Below are 27,355 nucleotides of genomic sequence, written 5' to 3'. Positions count from 1 at the left end.
GCAATGGTTATCACATCAAAATATGATCTATATATATATATATACACCAATTCAAAAATCATAACTAGGATTGGTTTCCTTAGATGGAACCGACAAGTGGAATTTCTGGCCTGGGCCCATGGACTATAAGCTGCCAGTCTGCAATGGTTATCACATCAAAATATGATCTATATATATATATATATATATATATATATATACACACCAATTCAAAAATCATAACTAGGATTGGTTTCCTTAGATGGTACCGACAAGTGGAATTTCTGGCCTGGGCCCATGGACTATTTCTCTGTCCTCATGCACAGCCAACCACATCATTTAAGTTACAAATACAACTTTGTGTGGGGGTAACATAGGCTCTGTGGCCACGTCCTCACACAGGGATGTGGGGGGGGGGGTGGGGTAAATTCTCCATGTAAATGTGTACCGTGTAGTGCCGCCTGGTGGTGGTTGCAGAGGGTATTACAATTTCCCTTTTTACCTGGGCAACGCTAAGATGAAAGCACTCTTCGCACAGGTAAGTTTGTCCTTTCCCTCTCTCCCCTCCCCCCCAAAAATGGAGGCGCCTGTCAGCATGTGTGAGATTTTTAGGGGGAAGGGACATCAGGATGAAAAGGGGGAAAAGGAGGGGGGAGGGGATGTGAGAATGGGGACTGGGAGGGGGTGGGGGTGAGGGATTAAAGCACTCCATGCATGGGTAAATTTGTCTCCCTTCTTCTCCTTATAACCTTAAAGTTTTGGCAAACACGACAACTAATTGGTCTGTCAGCGAAGCGACAGGTAGGCTTTGCTAGTTCACCATAATGCAAACCTTTTGCACTTTATCAACAACTTTTTAAGGCAAAGCAATCTGAAAGAAAATGTAAACATTTACAGGGTGATCAAATTGTGTGAGAGGTCAAAATCGTAAGTCCAGCAGATTAAACGAATCAAAATCTAAGACTCACCTTTGGCACAAGGCGAGAACACTCCGCTGCCACGTCATATGCCTCCTTCTTCTTGTCCAAGGCAGACAAGGCCTTTGCTTTACTATAGAGCGCCTTGTGGTTCTGACTATTCTGTTCAAGTACTTTGTCACAATCTTCTATCACCTCATCAAACCTCCGCTGAAAGAAGGAGACCAACACAAATAAAGGTCAAAGTAAAAAATAAAAAAGCTCTGCAAAGCGGGCGTAACCCCACAGCCCATGCATTGTAAAAGGAAGCAGTGATATCACGATGATGCAGTCAGTAAGAGCAAGTTGGACGTCATATCGAAAATCAATCAGACTTCAAGATGGCTACCGTGGCAGCTAGTGAAAATCGCAGCGTGCCCATTTTCGAAAGGAACCTTGCTCTACTCAACTCCAACACACACACTGCAAAAATGGATTTAATCGGACAAGCCAAGCCGTTCTCGAAATTGACGAAAACCAATTTTAAGACGACTGCCGTGGCGACCACACTGAAAATCGCAGCGCACCCATTTTTGAAAGGAACCTTCCTCTACTCAACCCCAACACACCCTGCAAAAATAGATTTAATCGGACAAGGCGTTCTCCTCGAAATTGACGGAAACCAATTTCAAGATGGCTGCCATGGAGGCCACATTGAAAATCGCAGCGCGCCCATTTTCGAAAGGAACCTTCCTCTACTCAACCCCAACATACCCTGCAAAAATGGATTTAATCGGACAAGGCGTTCTTCTCGAAATCAACGGAAACCAAAAGTTGACAGACGCCCGCCAAATTCAAGATGGCTGCCCTAGCCGCTATATTGGATATCGGATTGTGCTGTATATCGAAATGAATCTTCCTCTAACCACCCCCATGAAAATAAAATCAATCTGTCAAGCCGTTCTCAAGTTATTGTCCAGAAACCAAATTCAAGATGGCTGCCCTAGCCGCCATATTGGATATCGCATCGCACCGATTATCGAAAGGAACCTTCCTCTACCCAGCCCCAACACACACTCCAAAAATGGATTTAATCGGACAAGGCGTTCTCCTCGAAATTGACGGAAACCGAAAGTTGACAGACGCCCGGAAAACGCCTATGACGACAATACCCCAAAGCCAATTTGGGCTGAGGGGTAAAAATGATTCTCCTTATTCTAAATAATGACACTTCCACCAGCACACATCCAAAAAATGCCACTAGTAATCAAATTCAAACGTCATCATTGAAAGTGGAACAAATTTGTTGATTTATCTGCAGTCACAATCATAACTTGTATACTTTCTTCACTTTCAATGAAAAGTAAAGCATTTAGTGCTATTACTTGAGCTCATTCTACATATTACATATACACATATACATATATACATATATACATATATACATATATATATATATATACATATATATACATATATATATATATAAACATATATATATATATATATATATATATATATATATATATATATATATATTTTGTATACCTTGTCAAGGCTCGTATGAGAGCGAACACACAACGCACAGCAAGGGGGGCATGACACAAGAGGGGCTTGGGAAGGACAAAACAGTGGGGAACAGAGACATTAGGAGATCTGTGGAAGGGAGAGGGATGGGGCGGGGAACACGGGGTATACAAGATGGACACCACAGGGACGTTCAGGAAGGAAAGCAGGGAATTTGAAGGTCGGTTTGGGGTGGATTAACGGGGGTAGAAAAGATCGAGGATTTGGATGGGGGACGATAAGAGGTGGTGGTGAACAGCCGTTTTGAAGGCCTGGGGGGAAGAATGGGATTGAACAGAGTGAGGGAGTTTATTGCAAAGGTGGGGAAAAAGAGAAATGAATGAATGAAGGTGAGCAGCGATTCGTGATTTTGGTAGTTTTACCACAAGGGGGTTGTTGGCGGACCTTGAGCGCTCTGCGGAAATATGGTGGAGACAAATCGCAGACAGAGCGGGGGTGGGGTGGGGGGTGGGGATGGGGGTGAGACCGGAGAGGAGACGGTAGAAGACAGAAAGACCACTGACCTGCCTGCGGTGAGAGAGTGAGAGGCCCAAAGACTCAGCCTCATCGTGGGAGATACCAATGATCCAAAATGCTTTGGTTTCCACTGCGTGAAGCCGAGAAAGGTGAGAGGCAGGAGCACCAGCCCAGAGGGGGGGAGCAGTACTCCATCAGGCTGTGGATAAAAGCTTTGTATGAGGTCAGGAGTTCAAGTGGGCCGAGGAAGGACATTGCATGACGGAAAACTCCCATTCGGCAACTGGCTTTGGAGGCCAGGTTGGAAATGTGGCTTTCCCAGGAAAGATCATAGCAGACAATGAGACCCAGAAGCTTGAATGAAAGGACTTCTTCATGAGGATTGTTGAGAAATTAGATGGGGGGGGAGGGGGGTTCTAAATGGTCTTTTCAGAGAGACAGTGAGAGTGTGATTTTTGTCAGAATTGAAAGACATGTTCCACGTGTTGGACCAGTTTGTAATTTTATCCAGATCTGCAGAGAGCGAAGAGCGAAGAAGCTGCTGCTTACCGGTCTGAGGGATGACAGATTTTACAGCAGAGGGTGGAGTCATCAGCAAAGAGATAAAGAGGATTTTCCAGAGCCAGAGAGATCATTGATGAAAACCAGAAAAAGAACAGGGCCAAGAACACTGCCTTGAGGAACTCCAGCCTGGACAGGAAGAATGAACAAACTCCATTTAGGGCCACACGTTGGTTGCGACAGGAGAGGAAGTTTGCGAGCCATGAGTGGAGATGGCCTTGGATTTTGAACACAAATTGTAACATGAATCGGAAAAACAACTTATAGTTTAAGAGTACTTTGGCCCTCAATTTGTCCTGATCATGCATGCGCAGAGAGGTGCAAGATATTTTCCTTCATCTGTCTGCCTGTGGTAGTCAAACAAAATTGAAAATCACTCCAAACAGGAAACTTACTGTTTTTAAGGATGTCATAAAAGACACAAACAACAGGGATGAATAACAAATTTAATGTGTTCAATAAGGTGGTGCACAAGAAGCTGTATCAATGGTGGGAAACTTCTGGAAAAGATTTTTTCGACAACCTTTAAAATATTTATTTTATTTGTTATGGGAGGAAACTAATGTTATTTTTGCCTGGGCTTCTTCAAGAGCTTTCATATTATCGGCAATATGAAGAAAGCAATCGGCAATGACAGAGCAATGCAATGCACTTACCATTTCGAGAAAACAAGCGGCACGGTTTATGTACAGGCGCTCACAAAGGACTTGCTCACAGACGATGCCCTCGTCGGCCATGTACACACACAGGTTTAGTGCTTCAGTGTACAATTCCAAAGCAGAAGGCTGCCCATTCCTGTCATGGAACAGGTCGTCACCTTCATACAAGAGTTTCAAAACAAGCTGCTGCAAAAAGTCCTGCATCCGAGGGAGGATGAGAGGGAGCCATTTTGTGACATTGTGACAATTGCTCAATGGATATAAGGTATTTCATAAATATATAACGTAAATTTGCAAGAAAAAGTCTGCCATGGGGTGGCAAACTAAACAAAGCGCTGATGAACTCAATTACAAGTGTTTTGGATTCGCCCTTTCTCACTGGCAGATTCGTCTGTAATGGTTGTCACGTGAGAACGGCGTCTCTATGAGTTTACCACCTCGCGAGTGTTTATAGTGTCGATATTTGTTTACCTCATGAGTGTTTGTATTTTGTTCTATTAATGATATAGTAATAATTTGTGATTGAAATGATGCTGTTTGGAATGAAAATTTAGTTTAAAGAGATTGAATTTAAAGCAGAATGAGGAAATGATGTGAGGGGTTCCACCCGAGACATTCGTGGATTCGGCATTTAGTTTCGCCATTGACATCGCATTTACGACTGTTGGGGTCAGCTGCAGTACATTTTTTGCCCAAGTTCTTCATGAACCAGCTGTCCATGCCTGACGTTGGACTGAAGGTGTCACAGGAATGTAGAATTTATGTGCAAAGTTTTTTTTTTTGACATGTAGGCCCCCTCCCATGGATAGTACAGGTACCTTGCTAGTGTTACATTAAAAAAAAACTTCATAATGCCAATTCATTTTGTAAATTACAATTATTCTAAGACTGATATTTGAGTCGTTGATATGGAACATGGAGGAACCTAATAAAAAGCAATGCTTGTAGAAAATAAGCTCCTCAAGAATTGGAATTGGAATGGCATGTTGTAATGATACATTTGAACAGATGAATAAGATATCGCAAGTCATACAAAAACAATGAGAATAAAAGTAAAAAAAAGAAAAAAGAAAAGAAGACGACAAGAAAGGAAAAGAAAAGAAAAGAAAAGGGCAACATATCTAAAAAAACAGTACCGAAGTGAGAACAAAAGGGCCCACAGTATGACATCTCAATGTATGCAAAGAAACATATTCAAATAGCATTAACAGCAAGAGTCAGGTGTCAGATGTCAGAGGTAAAACTATTCACAAGCACGATTAAACCTACTGTATTTATCAGAGATGATATTTCAATTGTCTTTTAAAGATGCCGAGGCTAGTTTACCTGTTCAAAACTTGTATCCAAGTAATTCCAGAATTTGGGTCCCATGAACATGAGATTTTTGCGAGAAAACAGTTCTGGTAAAAGGTAAATGAAGGTTTTCACGCCATCTTGTTGGATAAGAGTGAATTTGGTCGTTTCTGATAAATAAACATTCTATGGCATGAGGTAACATATCAGTATTCAATAGAAGTATAAATATCGGCCTACCAAATTTAAAATAGAACAAATCAACAACTTTCAGAACATTATTTCTTAGTTATAACACATCAGTGTGAGAGTAAAAACCAGTATTATTAATAACTACTCTGAGTGCTCGTTTTTGAATCAATAAAATTCTCTCCATGTGAATACTTGATGCGTTTCCCCCATCCAAAATTCCAAAGTTACCTCCGCAACCGAAGATGTTGGAGATTATGTTTTCACCCCTCTCTGTTTTGTTTGTTTGTTCGTCTGTTTGTTTGTGTGCAGGATATCTCAAAAAAGTTGAGAACGGATCCGGATGAAATTTGGTGGGCAGGTTCGGTGTGTGATAAGGACAAACTGATTAGATTGTGGTGAAGATTCGGATCCAGATCTGACTACAAGAACTTTTAAAGTGATTCTTCACCATTGAGATAGCACGATATGTCAAAAAGTTGTGGACGGATTCGGACGAAACTTAGTGAACAAGTTGCGTGTGTGACAAGGAAGAATTGATTCAATTTTGATGAAGATCCGAATCCGATAATTTTTTCAGCGATTCTTCACCATTGAAAGATAGAAAGGGCTAAACTAATATATAGCACGATATCTCAAAAAGTTGTGTACGGATTCGGATGAAACTTAGTGGAGAGGTTTGGTGTGTGACCACAACGACTTGATTAAATTTTGGTGAAGATCGCAATCCCGATCTGGATACGATAATTATTTAATCTTTAAAGTGATTCTTCACCATGAAGAGATTGGGCCAAAAACGATATAGAGCATGATATTTCAAAAATGTATTGGGCCTGAAATGTTCTCGTGGATCAGGCATTAAATGGCGGAGATATGCGCTCTATCGAGTGCCCTTCGAGTTTACGTATGGTAAGACAAGGGCAGAATATAAGACAAGTAATACATGTACTGGGAAACACCCCTTTAACTTATTAATAATACCAACATTCTGTGAGAGGAATTTGTGCAGATAGTCGGAATGTACTTTCCATGATAAATTATAATCAATGAACAATCTAAGAAATTTAGTCGAGTCAACTCTGTCCAGATGAAAATCATTAATTAATGTCCAGGAAGCGCTGTACTTGATTTGTGAAATAACATGTAGTTATCCAATCATCAACAAGCTTTAATTCAATATTTACTGCATTAAGGATATGAGGGTTACAATGTGAAAAATTATTTGAATTGTCAGCGAAAAATATAAATGACAATATATCTGATGAATTTTGAAAGTCATTAATATATAAAATAGCCATCGGGGCAATACTCCTGGGCGCTCACCTGGTAGCGGCTGGATAAGATAACCAGTGAACCACTGGTAGGTGTGGATGACCCACAAAATATGTAATGGAGAAGAAAGTAAAAAGCGAGTATTTTTTTTTAATGCCATGAACAAACTTTTGTACATCACGGGTGATAAAGTTTGTTGTCAAGTTTTATCAAATTTATGTGTGTAGTTTCAGAGAAAGAAAAAATAATACATATTTTGAAGGGCAACCGCTCCCCCCCCACCCCACCACCCCCGTAAACTGCCTCTGTAGACCCCCTTAGGGCCCGATTTTTGCAATGCCATGAACAAACTTTGGTACATACACGGTGATGAACGTTGTGGTAAAGTTTCATAAAAATCGTATGTGTTGTTTCAGAGAAGAAGTTGAAAGTATTTGTGGACAGACAGACAGACGACATGCCATCCCATAAGATCCCAAGAACTACGTTCCAGTAGAGCTAAAAAGGAGTGGGCCAAGAAGGGAGCCTTGGGGTACCTCACAGGTAACTGACTTCATGCTGGATTGTGTATCGTTAACATACAGACTGTTTTTTATCTGAAAGATTAAATTCTGAACCACTCCAAGGCCTGTCCCCTGATACCATCGTGTGATAATTTATACAAGAGAATATCACGATCAATTGTATCAAAGGACTTGGAGAAGTCCAGGAAATACGAACAGTAAGTGATAAATTGTTTATAGCTCAGGCTACTTTATTAATGAATGAGCAAATACAACCCATCACTTCACTGACGGGGAAAACACACACACACACACACACACACACACACACACACACACACACACACACACACACACACACACACACACCGACACCGACAGAGGTGTGGGAGGAGAATGCTGCATTTTATGAGGGGGAGCGATGAAGGGACAGAGTAGAGAGAGAAGGGTGGGGGGGGGAGGAGAAAAAAAAATACAGGTGAGGGGTGGAGGTGGGGTTTGCAAAGAGAATGATATGTGAAGCTTTATGACCGAACACGAAAAAAAAACCCCAAAAAAACCAAACCTGTCAGAACTGCTGTACACACAACACAACAGAGTTTGCAAAGTAATCCGCTGGCACATCTGCAAAAGCTTTGACATTTCAGTTCCAGAAAATATGTGGGAAAATGAACCAAAAGCAATCACTGAAAACATTGAAGTACCGCTCATGTACGACCTAATGATTCCATTAGGCATGAACCCCAAAAACAAAGCATTGTGACAAGATATCATACTTAGGTGCAAAAAAAGGAGAATGCGGCATTGTTAATTGAGGCGTTAATGCCAGTGATTTTGGACCAACGATGCAGAAATCAAGAAAATGACCAAATACCAAGAGCTCAAGCATGAAGTGAAAAGATCCTGGAAGCTGAAGAATGCCAAAGTTGTACCAGTGATGACGAAGAACCTCATGGGAATGACGACGAACCTCAAAGAGATATTAAAAATCATCCCTGAGAATATTACTACAAACCTACTACAGTTGAAAGCCACCCTGCGCTCAGTAACGATCCTGAAGAGAGTCCTCAGCACAAAACTTTGAAAACATAAAACTTCACAGCTTGGTCCATGAATCATGACCCTTACCGAAAAGAAGGTGGATAGTTTGAGCCTACGCTGGCAGGACTCCAATCCACATTCTGAAACCCGCATCAGTAGATACCAATCAATCAAACACACACACGCACACACAATGGTAACAGTTTATATACGTATACACGCATAAAATACATAAAAAACGACAAACACAAAGATTTACCTTTAAACAGAGTTCTTTGCAAGAGGAATTTAAGTGGGAAATTAGCAAAATTCAATTGAAAAAAACATCAAAGCACAGAACACAAATTGTTGATCTATGCTCTCTGTCTTCACATCCAGGCAAACGCGTGGTCGGATGGACCTTGTTGTTTTTATACTTGTATCGATGTCGAACTTTTGTCAGGTCAGGTCAGATTAGATCTGCGACTTGCTACAGGGACCATGTAAACCTGTAATAACCTGTTCCATGGTCGGGTTGTCGGCGACTACACCGTCTCCCCCACCAAGTTTCTTGGTGAGGACGCTGTATGATATGGACACCCGTCAGGATGAAGAACAAAACCTGTCAAAGGGCGGAGGAGCTCCTTGTGAGCCAACAGCCATCCATATCTGGTGCCCAAATGTGTCAGCGGAAGTCCTCCTGCAGTTGGGTTACTATTTATTAGGAGGTTGGTGGCAGGATTTGCACAACGGCCACCATAAAACCCTCCATTCCGCAAAACATTCCAAAAGCATTAACAAAAAATCTGAAAACCCATTCCGTGGGAGTACCTCATGTGCAGCTGCCCACGTAGGGCAGCTCACCAGATGACGGCATTTGGGCAAAGCCTTTGGGACCCTCAATCTTTGATGATAGGAGGGAAACCACGGGGTAATCTTTCCAGGTCAGATTGCGGTAGTATATGGCAGAGTGGAGCTGAGGTGTCGTCCACCAGACGGCGGTCTCCTTGGGTTAGCCTAAGGTGGTCCCTTCAGGTGGGTGCATGGAATGCCCTATCCCAAAGAGAGGATGATCACCTGTCTCTGTTATCATCTGAGCTCAAGCGTTTGGACATCGGTATTGCAGCACTCTCTGGGGTTCGGAGACCGGATAGTGGCGAAATCATGGCGGGTGGTTACACCTGCGCTTGGTCTGTTCGCTCTGATGGTTACCATGCCCAAGGAGTTGCTGTAGCTGTGTCCAATAAGCTGACCCCAATGATAATTGGGGTAACAGTGGTTCACAAGCATATTATGAGACAAAGGATTCGTCACTCCTTGGGTGTCATTTCCCTGGTCTCTGTTTATGCTCCGACTGAGGTGAGTGATCTCACCGTAAAGGACGCATTCGACGCCACGCGCGAGTCTGTGGTTGATCAGTGCCCCAGGCGAGATACACTTCTCGTCTTGGGGGATTTCATTGCATCAACTGGAACTGATAGGGATGGTTATGAGACGGGTGTTGGTCCCCATGGGTCTGGAACTATGAACAAGAATAGCACTAAGTTCCTTGATTTTGCAAGAAGTCATGGACTTCGGGTGATGGGTTCGTGGTTTCAGCACTGACAGGCTCATCGCTGGACTTGGTATTCCAACGCTGGTGGTGTGGCAAAGGAGATAGACCATGTGCACGTTGATGGTTGCTTGAGGATGATCCAGAACTGCAGGGTCTACCGGAGTGCTCAGTTCCTCAATACTGACCACCGGCTTGTTGTAGCAACTCTGAAGTTGCAGCTTAAATCCAAGAGAATGGTACCATCCCAGCCTTGGCTGGATGTTGGCAAGCTCAAGGATAAGAGGGTAACTGAGGAGTTTGCGAACAGGCTGAGTGGAGATTTGGGGGGTCTGGGCGTTTTGGGAGGTCCTGAAGAGTTGTGGAGTGCCTTCAAGACCACCATCTTTGATGTTGCCAGTAGATGTCTTGGAACTCATCTTAGGGTGAAAAAGAATTTCATCTCTCAAGGGACACTGGATACGATTTATCAGTCGCAGGGCCAGGCTGAATGGCAGGGCTGAGCTGTTCAGGGAACTGAGGCGTAAAACTGTACGTGCGCTAAGGGTGGACAAAGAGACCTATGTGCGAGGAATATGTGAGGGGGTGGAGCATCACCTGTGGTCAAGTGATTCTCGTCCTGCTTACAGGGGAATTCGCACATTGCTTTCCTCCAAGCCCATCCCTCGGTGTACTGCAGTTGGAGCGGAGGGTGGTGGGCTCTTGACAGAGGAGTCCGAAGTGAAGGCCCGCTGGGCCGGTTACTTTGAGCAGCTGTACCAGGCTGATCCACCAGCTGTTGAGTTGGATGTCAAGGGTATTACAATCCCTATTGCTGACCCTCCAATCAACTGTGCTGCATCTTCGTTTGTGGAAACACAGACTGCATTGAACCGGTTGAAATGGGGTAAATCTCCAGGGATCTGTGGCATCCATGCTGAACTTCTCAAGGCTGGTGGAAATGCTGCACTCGTGTCATTGCATGCAGTTCTGTGCTCTGCCGGGAACACGGGCATCATCCCAACTGACTGGAAGAGGGGCCTTGTTGTCCCTCACTGGAAAGGGAAGGGTGATCGCCAAGATTGCAACAACTACCAAGTGGTGACACTGCTCTCAGTGCCGGGCAAAGTCTTTGCTCGGATAATTATTGATAGGGTTCGCCACCATATGCTTGGGCACCAGCGTCCAGAGCAGTCAGGCTTTACACCAGAGGTCAACGATTGACCGTATCCTTGCTCTTCGGGTTCTCACCGAACGCAGACGAGAGTTTCGGCAGGGGCTGCTTGCAGCCTCAGTTGATCTCTGTAAAGCGTTTGATTCAGTGAATCGGGATGCCCTCTGGAGGATTCTTGGTCTTCGTGGGATGCCACCAAAACTGATCAATCTGATGTCTGAACTATACTCTGGTACTGAGAGTGCTGTGAGATGTTGTGATCTCTGACTTATTTCCAGTTGTTACTGGAGTTTGGCAGGGGTGTGTCCTAGCCCCCACACTTTTCAGCACTTGTATGGATTGGATTCTGGGGAGCATGTCAGAGAGATCAAGCTGCGGTGCATCGTTTGGGAATGTCAAAATCTCTGACCTTGATTTTGCAGATGATGCAATCATCTTTGCGGAGAGTGGAGACTGGATATCCTTTTGGGGGCCCTCGATGTGCTGAATGAGGGGTCGGAGCCACTGGGATTATGGGTTTCCTGGGTCAAAACTATGATTCAGGCATTTTATGACATCTTGGATGCTGCTATCCTGTCTGTACATGTTTGTGGAAAGGATGTTGAGGTCATGGAAAGATTCGCTTGCCTTGGCAGTGATATTTATGTCTCTGCTGGCTGTGAGCCAGAGGTCAATAGATGTCTGGGTCGGGCCTGGGGAGTCTTGGATTCACTGGATTATGGGGTGTCGCGCTCTACGATCTTGCTTGCTCTACGTCTTGCGCTAGGGTCCGGCGATATATCGACATACTGGTTATATCAATATAATTTTCCATATCCATATACCAGTAGACCAAAAAATAAAAATAAATAAATAAATAAATAAAAAAAAATCGATGTGAAAAAACCCCTGGTATATCATCAACAAATCAAAGAAAGGTGTTTGCAATGTTTAAATATCGTACATGATTTTAAAAGCTGAACTGGGCGTAGTGGCGTGTGCCTGTAATCCGGCTACTCGGAGGCTTGGGTTGGAGGATCACTTGAGGACGGGCGCTCTGCGCTGGGCCGCGCTATGAGAGGGTGTAGGGCAGCCCGGAATCATGGCGAAACCCAATCCTTATCCCTGTGTCATAAGAGGCGACCAGGGTTGCGTCAGGAAGGGCATCCGGCGTAAAACCTATGCCAAATCAGTGTGCGGATCATAACGGATGATCCGCTGTGGCGACCCCTAACTGGAGCAGCCAAAAGACGAACAACAACATGATTTTAAAAGCTGTGGTGGTACTTGGCATCTTGGTTAAACATGGAACAGCAACAGTGGAACGTATGACGTCAAGACATAGCAGGAAATAAGTTAGTCAAACGCGTATATACATATATATATATATATATATATATACATATATATATACATATATACATATATACATATATACATATATAAACAATGCATATTTTCAGCATGCATGCACTGTTAAATATGTAGAGAAATTTAAGACAGCATAAAGTGCATTTTAGCAAGTCGAGTGCACCACCACCACCACATCACCACACCACTACCACCAAGGAAAATAAACATTTTTAATCGCGTTATATGAATATATTCATGGCAAAAAAAAATTGTCAAAAAAAAAATTCCCGACCTACCTTCCCAATTTTTTTTTGGCCATGCAATGGGAAACAAATGTTTTGTTTTTTTTGGCCTAAGCAACATACTCGCTCGAGGCCTGAGCACGGAAGTGTTACAACAAACCTGTGTAAAGCAATCTTTTTAACAACAGGGGCACATGTAAACAAAATAACAATTAAATTTGTGTTGTTGACAACAAATCACGACAATTTCAACTTACGATCTTCACAATACATCTTACTTTATCGCTTCCGGGGGGAAAAAAAAACACAGGCAGTATATTAGCACAAGACCTGATCGAGGCCTGATGACCTATTATCTGGTTTTAATGTTATTTTAAACTTTCAATTTTTTTTTAATCCAAACATAGCCCTCAACCTTCCTCTGGATGGAAGAGGAGGCCATGCAAAGTTTTGTTGCACTGGTTCTTGCAGGTTGTGAATGCATAAACGAACAAACACACAAACACCATTGGCTGGCGACATCATCACCTTTACAAGCAATTGCAAATGCTGGCCCAAGGATAGCAAGTAAACATCGTTTTTACAACTAATTGCTTTTACTTTTATAAACGCTTTTACAACCACTTTTACAAATGTTTACGTCGTCCAGCTGTTATGTGTATATTTTGCCAATAAACAAGGATTTATTTTAGTATTTAGAACTTAAAATTTCATCATTAATTATTGTTTTATTGTGCAATTATTTCCCAGTTTGCTGTCATGAAATCCCAGAGGCAGTTTTTAACTCTGAATGGATGAGTGACTCACAGAAGGCACTAGCTTCCTCATCCCAAAGTCAGAAGAAATGCAACGACCTCACAAAATATTGTCCGATAACATGTTTACCAACAACATACAAACTTCTGACAGGATTAAAAAAAAAATTGTGTACATTGTCGAGGCTCGTATGAGAGCTAACACACAGAATGTACAACAAGGGGAGCAGGAGATAAGAGGGGTGGGAGATGGAAGGACAAAACAGTGCGGAACAGAGACATGAGGTTATCTGTGTAAGGGAGAGGGGTGGGGTGGGTACACAGGGGAAACAAGATGGACATTACAGGGACTTTCAGGTCTTTACACGACAGGAACTTTCAGGAAGGAAAGCAGGGAATTTGAAGGAGGTGGGTTTGGGGTGGATTGACGGGGGTAAAAAGATCGTTGTTTTGGATGGGGGAAGATAAGAAATGGTGGTGAACAGCTGTTTTGAAGACCTGGAGGGAAGAGTGGGTTTGAAGAAAGTGTGAGAGTTTTTCCCATTTGGTAGTTTTACCAGAAGGGGGTTGCTGGCAGACCTTGAGCACCCTGCGGAAATATGGGGGGGATGTATTGCAAACAGAGCAAGGGGGGGGCGAGGCCATAGAGGAGATGGTAGAAGACAGAAAGACCACTGACCTGCCTGCGGAGAGAGTGCGAGAGACCCAAAGACTCAGCCTCATCATGGGAGATACCAATGATCCTAAATGCCTTAGTTTCCACAGCGTGAAGCTGAGAAAGGTGAGAGGCAGGAGCACCAGAACAGAGGGGAGAGCAGTACTCCATCAGCCTGTGGACAAAAGCTTTGTATGTGGTCAGGAGCTCAGGTGTGCCAAGGAAGGACTTTGCGCGACGGAGGATTCCCAGTCAGACTGGCTTTGGAGGCCAGCTTGGAAATGTGGCTTTCCCAAGAAAGGTCATGGCAGAAAGTGAGACCCAGAAGCTTGAATGAAAGGACTTCAAGAGGATTGTTGAGAAAGTATATGGGTGGGGGTTGCAGATGGTCCTTTCGGAGAGACATAGTGAGAGTGTGAGATTTGTCATGATTGAAAGACATGTTCCACGTGTTGGACCAGCTTGTGATTTTATACAGACCTGCAGAGAGTGAAGAAGCTGCTGCTTGCCAGTCTGAGGGACGATAGATGGTACGGCAGAGGGTGGAGTCATCAGCAAAGAGATAAAGAGGATTTTCCAGAGTCAGAGAGATCATTTATGAAAACCAGTTTTATCATTATTGATCATTGATGAAAACCAGTTTAAAAATTTCTCAGAAATGATGCATCACTACCTGATGTAATCGGCATTTCAATAAATTTGGCTTTTGTTTGAAATTAGGAATTTTTTTGTCATTGCAAGGTGGGAGGAGTCTTTACAGATGCAGTTCCCAGGCCGTAGGGTGCCTTCATCTGGCTCTGCTGCACGTGTCCAAAAGTGGGTGGGAGTTTTCATAAAATTTCTGAAAACATTTTTTTCTTGAGATTTCGGGCTCCCATCCATGCAAAGCATGGGTACCTTACTTGCATACAAACAAGTAGTACGCATGTTTTTGCTTCATACAAGTATACCAGGTTATTTTCAGGAGCAGTGAAGGCAGTAACCTGTTGCCTATACACCACCTAAATAAAGGGATGTGTGAGAAGAACGAGTTGCACGCTTGGAACAAGATTGCCCATAGGGTGAGTGCTCTGATAATTTAAGAAAATCAAAGTCGAAACCATTACTGAGATTATAGAATCTCTGGTTTACTTCTTGAGACTACAGTGCAGTAATTGGTCATTATTTTGATTTTGATACCTTGATTGTAATTTGTCTCACCATGAAGGGGTTGCGAGACTATTGCAACACGTGTGTGTTGTTGTTGTTGTTGTTATCTCCATATGCTGGTTTCAGAAGGTGGAACACAGTCCTCGAGGTATCCACGTGTGTGTGTGTGTGTGTGTGTGTGTGTGTGTGTGTGTGTGTGTGTGTGTGTGTGTGTGTGTGTGTGTGTGTGTGTGTGTGTGTGTGTGTGTGCTTTCATGTAGATTGTTAATTCTGAATCGACTAATCTATATACCCCGCCCGGTGAGGCTCTGCAATATTTAAATGCTCAGTCTTGTTGCTTTACATCGTTTTACTTTTCCAAATCAAATCAAAATGAGTTTTCAATATTTGCTGCTTAATTACACAAAAACGAAAGAAGCAGAATGAAGAATGCAAAAGCACAACGAACCAACGAAAGGTTTTGTCAAAATTGAAAAAAAACAAAACTCAGAAAGTCCAATGTTTCAGCCACAGAAGGGCCTTCATCGAGGGTGACATACAAATTAGTTACTGATGAAGGCTAGCTGCTTTAGGGAGTATAATTCTTCTTTTTCTCCAACGAAGGATCACCAATATGAAACATCAACTTTTCATTGCTTCCAATGGCAGTTAGCATATGATGATCAATGTTCTGTTGAATCAGTACAATGTTATGTTCATCAACTGATGCATAACACTAGACCAGTCTCCCATTGCACACACAAACTGGAACGGCACTCGGTAGAGTGCATCTCCCCACCAGGCTAAACAGTTTACTTTTTGTATCCCACTGATAGACCGGATCAGAATCCGGACCTGAAACAAAATATAATCTGCTTGTTCTTGTTACCTCACCAACTCATCCACCAAGTTTTGTCATAATCTGTCCACAACTTGAAATATCTCTCATCTCTCAGTGGTGAAGAATCACTAACAAAAAATAAAATACAGTAAACTCTCAAATATCGCGGGGGTTATGTTACTGGGAAATGCCGCGATAGTGGAACCGAAGGGGAAATGGAAAAAGGGGGTTTCGATTCCTGGGCTTTGAGGAAATATTGAGGAAGATTGGTGGCAGACAGAAAAACAAACAAATTACAATTGAAATAAACATGTAAAATAAATAAGAAGCATGTTAATATTGAAATAATCATGTGAATAAAAGAAATACAGCATAAAACTAGAAGGGCACTCGGTGGTGCACATCCCTCCGCCACACAATGCCTGATCCAGTGGAGCATATCAAGCCCAATAATTTTTGAAATATCATGCCACATATCGTTTTTGCCCCATCTCTTAATGGTGAAGAATCACTTTAAAAATTTTTAAAAAAATAAAAATCGTACCCGGATCTGGATTTGCATCTTCACCAAAATCGAATCAATTCGTCCTTGTCACACACCCAACCTATCCACAAAGTTTTGACCGAATGTGTCTCCAATTTTTTTTTTATGTCGTGCTACATATATCCTTTTTAGCCCTATTCCTCAATGGTGAAGAATTACTTAAAGAATTCTAATATCCAGACCCAGACCCAGATCCAGATCTTCACCAAAATCTAATCAATTTGGCCTTACCACACACCCGACCCAACCTGCTCACCAAATTTTATCTGAATCCATCCAAAAACTGAGATATCCTGCACACAAACAAACAAACAGACAGGGGTGAAAACGTAACCTCATTCCACCTTTGGTGGCACTGGTAATAAACAAAAACAAGAGTTTTACCTTTTTTATTTATTCAAAAAACGGTGAGGTGGTTCTAACAAAACAGCAAGGTGGGTGAGGGTAAGAACATTACAGTACTCGTATTGCACTTTACTGTAAATAGAAAACGCAAGACTTAGTTCAGGATGATGATGATGATGCTGTTGGAGCGGGGAGCAGGGTGGGAGAAGAGGGGGAGCGGGATTCAGCGATCGGAAGAGCTATTTCGTTTACAAGGCAACCTTTAGTTTACAAGGCTTGTGTATCTAGTTTTCAAGGCAGTGAGTACAGTAAGGTGGTTAAGCTTTACAACAAAGTCGCCTGCAGCATTACCACAATGGAGAAGGGTAAGACGATCCTCAACCACCTTACCTTGAACGCCAGAGCAGATCTTTCCTGCTTTGAGAGGACGATATCAGAAGACATCCTCATCCAGAATAATCCCGTTTCGTTGGCGTTAAAAACCTGCTCTGGCATACATCACTTCGCCTCAATTAGTTCCATGGCTGCGGTGTGTAGCTTTTCACAGCATCCTGGTCTGCTGATACTGCTTCGCCAAATATTTTTACATGATAGAGGCAGAATGTTATTTTGAATTTTGCATCCAGCCGTATTGGCGTGAAACTGGTCGGTAGCAATGTTTGAACTGGAGCCTTTGGACAAGGGTGCCTCGTGGAAACGTTGGTAAATCCACAATGATTTCTCCCGCATCACCATTCCACTCAAAGGCAATTTTTCTGTTTGGTCGTCAATCCAAACATTAAGGGCTTTTCCCATCCTTTTCAATATGAGAATCATGGGACTGGAATGACACTTTTGTGCTTTGTGGAGTGCTAGTGGCAATATTTGCACAGATATTTGACTCATTTTCATGGATACACCGCACAGTAAATTCATTGATCGCATAATGCGTCCCACAGATGGTGTAATTTCACCTCTTGCCAACCTAACAACTCCATCTTTTCACCCGACGTTATAACCTTTCTCTACCTTTTGGCACAACTAATTTTGTTCATCGCTTTATGCTAGGGCTCATTAAAAAGGATGCGTGAGAAACAACACAAAGCTCATAATGGAAGATAATTGTACACAGCACAGGATGCAATGACTCATCTCAGTTCAAAATCTGTGATAATGAAATAAGAATACAATAGGTGAGCCGCAATTGGTCGAAACCCACGGTATTTGAGAATTTAGTGGATTCTTCTATCCAGATCTTCACCAAAATCGACCCAATTCATCCTTGTCACACACCCAACCTGTCCCTTAAGTTTCCTCCAGATCTGTCAATAACATTTTGAGATATTATGCTGCTCAGAGCCAAACAGACAGACAAACAGGGGTGAAAACATAACCTGTGCCCACCTTTGGTCACAGAGGTAATTAGGGTAATCGGTGTCTGTCTGTCTGTCTGTCTCTCTCTGTAGCCAATATCTTGCAATTCTGAGAATGGCACCTACATTTACTTGCACTTCCTCAAATTATTCAGTTTGGCCCAGTGAAAAGTAGACTTTCACCATGCTCTCAAAGTGTTCACCATACTGGATGATGTCACAGTATTCCAATGGGCTTCACCCCCAATGTCAGGAGATTGTTGTTCGAACTGTTGGCTCCATTTAGTATGTTAATCACGAGATCAGTGTATTAGTTGGGCTATGACACTTCCATGTCGTTCCATCACCTGCGTCACGGACAGGTATGTCAGCTCCGTAGGTGGTGCTTCCGATGTCATTCATCAACGGAATGTCGTGAATGGAGTCGCTCAATGACCTTTCTATCCTATCAAATGCTATCCCATCCCATGACAAGTATATCTGCTAGTTATATTCACAAAACAAGACTTTTAAAAACCATTCATCTTTGCCATTTACCCAATGAATGAATGCAAAGGGAATCAGACATACCTTGTACTCATCATCGGTGCCTTGGAAAGGCAGGGGAGATCTAAAAGGCAAACAAGATGTTTCAAAAAACAATCGACAAACAGCATTTGGAGAGAAATTTTAATTGCACAGAGGAGCCAAGAATTTAAGAAAGCTTGGGACTCGGACACGAAACTATAACATGGAACATGGTGGTGGTGGTGGTATGGCAGCTTTGCTGCCGGGGTAGCTATCATTTCTTGAAGCGCGACTGTGTCGCTGATGCAGTGCCCCTCTACCAGTACACACACTGGAACTGGTACTCATTTTGCCGACCTCGGAAGGATGACGGGCTGAATCAACCCCCTGGTGTATTAATTCAGTGGCCGACGGGGCTTGAACTCAGGACCCTCGGATCCCAAGCCGCCACCCTAACCACTGAGCCAACACCAGGCTTAACATGGAACATGATATGCTTGGAATCGCTCGCTGTCATATTTCACGACATGCCAAACAGAGAGGCAGTCATCGTGAAGATAATCATCAGACACTAAAACTTTATCAGATCCTCAGTGTTCCTTTATAGAAGTGACGTGAACGCATGATGACACATTTCCAAGAAGGGCCGTGAAAATTGGTTTATAGGAATCGTTTAATAAGTTTGAACCATCATCGTGCCAGCAATGCTCTCAATGTTCTCCACCTATTTCCACGAGCAATTAAGAGATAAGAACAAAAGTAGTTGTTATGCAATGAAATATACCTTTTAAATTGTCACTTTAATGCAAATATCATATTGCTTCCACAACCAAGGTTGTGATTTTAAAAAAAATTAAAATATTAATATCGAGACTGATGGAAGAGGAGGAAAAGACAACATGACATGACAGTGGGGACAGAGGTGGATACAATAAACAAAGGAATGAACGAACAATAAAAGAGGACACAGAGAGAGAGGGGGGAGAGGAAACATATCAACCTGCAAGTAGTTTGGGTTTGGTATGGTTAATGGGGGTGAAAAAAATCGGGGGGGGGGGGGGGTTAAGGATGAAATGAGATTGGGTGTATCGCTAGAACCCTCCACCAATCCCCAAATCAGGAAGTTATAATTGAGTCAATGATTTGGTTGGTGATGAAATCAACAACTTATTTACATGTAGGCCTCGACACAAGTAAAAGCAACACAACCCGACTCCATCCACCGTTCTCCACACTCACTGTATGAAGTCCAAACCCTTTTGTATCTCCTGTTGTCTCCGCCATCGATCAGTCGATTCCGTCATGGTCAGCCCCCCCAACCCACCCCCTTTGGTCGTCGCCACAGATAGATGACCGAGGAAAGTCTCCACTTCCGCAAGCGAAGACCCCCCCCCCTCCTTCCTCCACCTCCGCGGCCTCCTCCCACCCCAACGTGTTCAGCACCTCAAAGGGCCGGACACGCCCTCATACTCGTGCGAAATCTAAATGCCTCCAGGGCATATACATTGCAATTACGACAGAATCTTAACAACCATGGTTGCCCTGAACCCATTTTGAATTCTCATAACTTCAGTGGCTACAGAGTTTTACAACCATGATCTGCAACAAAAGCGAAATAGTTTCGATGTCCACCGATTGTTATTACTATTACTAATATTATCACAAGTATTGTTATAATTTAAAATAAGTTTGAACATCATCGATTAATTTGGATAATGGAATGCAAGAAACTTTTAACACAGGAGAAGGCCATTTGGCCCATCTTGCCTGCACCCCATCAGCACCAATTATTATAATATTATCGTTTCTGATCAGACCAGCACACAGGATCAAAGCAACGGCTTTAATAATATAATAATCCCAGAAGGGAAAATGACATAGAGTTCCAGTAATGCCAGATCTACAAGATCTAGTTGCAACAGCCACAACATCCTTCCCCAAAATTGCACACATGAATCACCATTTAAATGGATACAACCCCAAAAAGCATGAAAACGACAACAAACAAAAAACAAAATCACGAGCATCCAAATTAGCTATGGAAATCAATCATCACATAGTCTTTGAAACGCTCTAGAGGTCCAGTGAGGCGAGAAGTGTCAGGAGTGTGGTGAAGTATTGTGCGTTGGAGTGTGCTGCTGTGTTTCTGGCAGGAAAGACTCCGGCAGCAAAACGGTCTCCTCTTGTTTAAATTCCTCCGGCGGTTCAGCATCGGGCGAAGAAGCCTCATCCATGCTGAGGAGATGCCTATGGTTTCGCCGGTACACATGCCCCTCTGGAGTGGTGATGACAGAGGAACGTGGTGTTTAGCCATAATGACCGCTGGTTCCCAGGTCTTGTTATGATGTACACGAACGCTGTCCCCTGGTAATAATGGCATTAGTTCGAGCAACCTGGTCATAGAAATGTTTTGCACGTTGCTGTTGAGGAACCAATAAACGCCAAACATCAACTGGAACTTGTTGTTCCAAAGCCCGGTCGCTACACGGCAGTTGATCTCTGAGCCTCCAGCTCATCAGCAGCTGCGCTGGAGGGTATGGAAGACCTGTCAGTGGTGTGTTCCGGTAGGATAGTAACATCAAATGGGTATCGTGGTCACCCTCAACAGCTTTTCTGAGCCCCTGCTTCATAGTCTGCCCTGCACGCTCAGATTGTCCATTATATTGAGGATATGTAGGGCTGGAGGTCAGAACCTTGAACCCCCATTCCTGGGCAAATTTCCTGAGCTCAGGACGACCAAATGCCATGTTGTCCATAAATAATTCTTTGGGTATGGCATGTCTGATGAACACCGACTTCAGAGCTTCAACGACGTGCTTTGCAGTGAGCCCACAAATGCTTATGATATCTCCAAACGTCTACTCATTCCTATTCTGTAGCACATCACTAGTGGAACAAAGGCCAAATGGCGTTTTGTTAAAACAGTAATGCCCGAATGGGGTATTGAAAGTACCCTTCAAAGCACTACTTACCAGAACTAATATTGCTGGTCAGATTGCAAAAACTTGATTTTTTAGATCCTCGTGGAGGATCTCGAAGTCTTACTCACGTTGTTGCTCTTGTGGACTTTTTTTGTTTCACAGCCTACAGTTTTCATCGAAACTTCCTGAAACTTGGCATATATATTGTTGTAGTTTCCTGCTGGCGTCGACCGTCATGAGCACGACCCTCGATGAAGCAGTGGGGCCGTCTCGGCTTGATCGCCCGGAATTACAGATCGCCGGCCCGGATAAGTCTGGAGTCGGCGGGCCCTGGTTCTTTTGGACCGAAATTTTCCAATGGGTTGATCACGTGAGGTAGGGTTAATTGCCAACTTCAATTTACCTAATTACCCACGTGATCCAGCTGCCGGGGTACTTCACCCTCGGCGGAACTCGTACGGAAGCAAGCCGCTTAAGCGAGCCTGTTCCGTGTGCGAAGCCGAGCGGTTGTATCGCCGAATTCCGCCGGCCCGATTATCCTGTTACTCCGTTACAGCGGCAATTGCTGCTCACTTTTCCGCACGCACGACACACTCAGCCAATGTAGAAATGACACGATGAGCTGAGTACATTTAACAATTGGGGTTTATTTATTAATAATAATGGGGGGAATTGGGGGAGCACAAAGAGCAGAACTAAACCCACTAAAAGAAATGCAAGGTGAACATTTATACAGGCACTTAAACAGTTTCACTACTTATCAGACGGGCCCACACACACACACACACACACACACACACACACACACACACACACACACACACACACACACACACACACACACACACACACACACACACACACACACACACACCCAAAGAATCGAACCAATGGTCTTTATTAGGACCTGCCTCGGACCTGTCCACCTCGTGTGGTCTTTGAGGACCAGGTCCCCGGGGCCGAACTGGACCCCTTGCACGATCCGGAGGATCCAAGCTTGCGGAGCCGGCAGGGCGCAGGCTGCTGGGAGAAGACCCTCCGTCCGCAGACGCGTTCCCAAACTCGTGCGCGACCAAGACGGTCGGAGAACAATGCGCAGAACGCGCCGAAGAACAATGCGCTGAACGCGCCGATCCCCGAACAGAACACCGATGAACAATGCGCAGAACGTGCCGATCCCCGAACAAAACGCCAGCGCGAGCGCAGACCGCGCCAGACCAGAACGCCAGGGGAACGACACCATGCATGGACCAAGTCTATTCTTATCTCCCCCGCTTCCAAGGGGGAGGAGAGGGCGCCTCCTCGCAACTCCGCCCTCTCCCGTCCCGGGCCCGGATTTGCTGAGTCGCGGTCATCCCACCCGCTGCATGCCGATTGGTCGAGGGCCACCGCGTGGCTCCTCCCCGAACTCCGCCCTCTCCACTCCGGACGACCTTATGCGCATGCGCCCTCGTCATTCCTCCCATTCGCCAAAACGGGCGGCAAACCCCCAATTGGCCAGGTGGTGTGGTGACATCACTTGGACCCGCCCCTGGCACAGGAAGCTGAGCAGCATGTCTCTGCAGGGCTCCGCATGCCCCTGACGTCGGCAAGGGCGAGGTGAAGGAAGTGAGGGCGATGCGGTGCGGTTGGCGACGACGTCGGCGGTGCAGTCGGTGGTGTAAAAATAACTAAAAGAAAACCTGAGTATTAAAATAACTTCACAGCGCAGGAACATTAAATTACCCATTAGACTAGGGTCGGGACGCTAACTGGCAACATGTACTTACCGATATAACTGAGATAAAGGACATGAATGTTGTTTTGTGAATTTCCAAAACTGCAACAATATGTAAAAATACCCTGTGCAGACAGTAACCATCTCCGATTTAGAAAATTCCTCCAAGAAAACAAGTTAGGATGTCAAAATATCTCCGCTAATGGATCGATGAAAAAATTATCTCCGAAACTGGGCAAGCTTTTTGAATTCTGTTTGTAGGAATCGAACAGGGCATGAGCAGAGATAAATTACCGAACATATGATACATCACTTTGACGTCATATCAATTTTTATGATGTCATTCCTATTTTTTGTTTCACAACCCAAAGTTTTCATCGGATCTTCGTGAAACTTGCCATGTACTGTAGATGCAGAAAGCCCACGCGCAGGCAGTAACCATCTCCAATTTTGGAAATTCTTCCTGGAAAGAAAAAAAAGTTGACGTCATAATATCGCCGCTAATGGAAATCGCCTATACCATTATCTCCGAAACTAGGCAAGCTGTTTGAATTTTGTTTGCGGGAATCAAGCCGGGCATTAGCACAGATAATTTATCGCAAACCTGATACATCACAATGACGTTATATTCGTTTTTATGACGTCATCATTAAGAGGACGAGGATCTTAGCTCATTTGAGCTTGTTTACCTCCCAGTTGGCTGATTACATCATCGGTGGTTGGCATCTGGTGATGCTCACGTTTCACAGCAGTATTTAGTTTACAGGGGTCGAGGCACAACCTCAAATACTTGTCTTTTTTACGACGATAACCAAATTATGTAACTAATCTGTAGGAGCATCAACCCGAGATATTACGCCCCTAGCCACCATGTCAGAGAGTTTCTCTTTGAGGTACGCATGTAAACTGCAGGGTACTTTCCATGGAGCCTCTAGAACTGGAGAAACTCCATCTTTTAATCGGATGCGGTACAGGTGACCAAACCTACTCAAACCTACAAACCATCCATCCATCCATCCATCCATTGGCACCATACTCTGTGCAGAGCGTTGATGCTGCCTAAGCAGTCTCCTGGGCTATTGGGCACAATGTTGGACAGGTCGCCACTCCCACACAGGATACCAGCAAGATGGTACTCTTTTTGCCGACCTCAGAAGAATGACAGGCTGAGTCAACCCCACCTGGTATTAATTCAACAGCAAAGTGAGATTTGAACTCAGGACCCAAGGATCCCAAGCCCACCACTGTAGCCATTAGGCCAACACCAGGTATAAACCTACAAACACATCTACGTAATCAAGCATGACTTCACTTAGCTTGAGTGGTGTGTGGTGATTACGAACAGTACACTTACGTAGGCCTTATTAGCACCTAGTTGAAGAAGATCCAGGACAGCACTTGCTTGTAACCCCAGAATCGGAAGTGCTGAGGTGTCAACGATGTAGAACTTAAAATTTCCCTCTTTGGTGCCTGCTTTGCAAAATAAATGAGTCTTGCCTTTGTGGGTCACCTCGTCCTCCATATGCAGTCAAAGCTACAGAAGATTCCTGGGACCTCAGGCTTCGTTGGTAACTTGTTGAAAAGGGACAACTTAGGAATAACACACGTCTGCGCACCAGTATCCCGTTTGACCTTCATTTTAGCGCCTATTGATATGGATGCGTCGCAGTTCTCACCTGGTGCAACCGAATCAAGGCCATCAATGCACAGTCGATCTATTTCGTCCACCGAATCGCCCATCTCTTGTGTATCCATGATATTGCAGTAATTGCCTCACTGCCTGGGTTTGGCTCCACATACTCTTTGAAAATGACCCTTCCGTCCACATTTGTTATATTCTCTGCCAATGGCAGGGCAGTCAACATGGTCCTTTCCCCGCTGGTATCCACATCTAGGGCAAACACCCTGTTGATCCACAGCACGATTGGCGTTATTGCGGGATTCCCCACTACAAGCATCGGGTCTAGTAAACACTGCGCCATTATCGCGAGCACAACGTTCTGCAAACGTCACGACTTTCCTGCACAGCTCGTTTACCTCCAGCAGCATCTTGCACATCGACGGCTTGCCTCAGCAGCTCGGCAGATATCCACAGCTTTGGCAAGGTCCAGGTCCTTTTCATTATTATTATTTATTATTGATGTTTTTTTAAGTTTTGGGCGTATAATAACATGTTGGACGTATGCATAACGTATTAGTAACGTACAGAGAACGTTTCAATCACATATAGATAACTTATACCAACGAATGCTGAGCGTGTTGTCGGCGTTCACAACCTATGCCCAACGATAGTCTAATTTATGCATAGCGCGGCAGCGTATCGCCGACGATCACGTGGCGTAGGCTATTCATAGGCTGCGGCTCGACGATTCAAATCATAACCGCACTAGACATCGAAGTGTGAAGCCGCTGTCACACCTTGACGTTTTAGCCAGCGTATGCCGACGTATGAAAAATTTGCCGAACCAAGCTGGCACACATCGAATACGTTATGGGTAAGTTTTGTATACGTTAAGAGCACGCTAGCATACGTCGTAGTACGCTGGCATACATCGTCATACACAGAGTACGTCGAGAAATTTTCAGCATGTTGAAAATTTCTCGACGTACTCGGCATATGACACACGTTCCGCATACACTGGCCATAAGTTATAGGCACGTTACGCGATCGTTGACACACGTTACTTGTCCGCTACTCATAAGTCGAAACACGTCGAGGTAATGGTTTGCGTTAGTGTTCCAGACTCCCTGTTTTTTTTTTTGGTTTTTTTTCTCTTCGGTATGACGGTGATGTTGACACTTCGATTTCTAGTGCAGTTATAATATAATTAATAGGCTGCCGCTCAACGATTTAAATCATAACCGCACTAGAAATCGAAGCGTCAACATCACCGTCATACCGAAGAAAAAAAAACAAAAAAAACAGGGAGTCTGGAATACTGACGCTAGCCATTACCTTGACGCATTTCGACTTATGAGTAACTGACAAGTAGCATGTGTGGACGTGTGTCAACGATCGCGTAACGTGCCGCCAACTTATGGCCAGCGTTATGCGGAACGTGTGAGTCATACGCTGGCATACATCGAAAAATTTCAAGCATGGAAAATTTGCCTAGCAGCTCGGCGTACTACGACGAATGCCAGCGTACTACGACGTATGCCAGAGTGCTCTTAACGTATACAAACTTACTCATAACGTATTCGACGAGTGCCAGCGTTTTAGCCAAATTTTTCATACATCAGGTATACGCTGGCTAAAACGTCAAGGTGTGACAGGGCCTTTGGCGATTACGGAAAGTGAAAACAGAATTCAAATTGAATTTAAAATAAACGCGTGAGGCCGCTCAAAGAAAAAAAATCTCCATATTCTAGGAATCATTCCCAACATCATTATACAATTTTCAAACCCAAGTTTATGGCCGTGAAATAAATACTGTTGCGAATTCGCGCCCGCCGGCGTGCGGACGGCCACGTCACTCGAATCGCGACCGCGTCACCCACCAGACGGACAATTCAGTCGTGACCCTCTCGGAACAACGCCGGGAGCTAGTCACTGGTGGGGGTTTAACCCCACCACGACCGTGCCAATTGGCCACCCGCGCAGGATAGGGTTGCTCGCCAAATTCGATCTACCTTAGTACCTGCGCGGATGGTCGACCGGGCGATCGTACCACGCCACAGGCCGACTCCGGACACGAACCGCTTAAGCGGTCCGTTCCATGCTACAGTGATAACAGAGCGGTGTTATCATCGCCCTCGACGGTTCCGATTAATTACCAGGTGTCTTAAGCCCACTACGAACCCTTTATGTGAAGCAGGATGGAGGGTCAATAAAGAAAAGACGAAGCAAAACAGGAAAACAGTTCACACAAAGCACATTTATTTCCCGGCACACG

General features: G+C 44.1%; 1 protein-coding gene across 6 annotated transcripts in view; it reads right to left on the bottom strand.

Moving 5' to 3' along the window:
- Nucleotides 1-20,211, bottom strand: part of LOC147011802 (zinc finger CCCH domain-containing protein 7A-like) — a 105,849-nt gene extending 85,638 nt beyond the window's left edge. The window contains exons 1-4 of one of the 6 annotated variants that reach the window (XM_085856989.1): nt 20,061-20,211; nt 18,885-18,924; nt 4,136-4,336; nt 948-1,106 (exon numbers count right to left, since the gene is read on the bottom strand). In XM_085856989.1, coding sequence (XP_085713115.1) covers nt 948-1,106; nt 4,136-4,336; nt 18,885-18,924; nt 20,061-20,125 — 465 coding nt within the window. In that variant the 5' untranslated portion in view covers nt 20,126-20,211. Of the gene's footprint in view, nt 1-481; nt 620-947; nt 1,107-4,135; nt 4,337-16,873; nt 16,894-18,884; nt 18,925-20,060 lie in introns of those variants that run through there. The other 5 variants (XM_085856985.1, XM_085856986.1, XM_085856987.1 and 2 more) reach the window with 5 other exon arrangements.
- Nucleotides 20,212-27,355: the final 7,144 nt, after the last annotated feature.

The sequence above is a fragment of the Eptatretus burgeri genome, chromosome 15, assembly GCF_056783735.1.
Source record: "Eptatretus burgeri isolate ZD-2024b chromosome 15, Ebu_testis_v1, whole genome shotgun sequence".
Classification (NCBI taxonomy): Eukaryota; Metazoa; Chordata; class Myxini; order Myxiniformes; family Myxinidae; genus Eptatretus; species Eptatretus burgeri.
The sequence above is the reverse complement of the archived record's forward strand: the minus strand, read 5'-3'. Positions and strand labels throughout refer to the sequence as shown.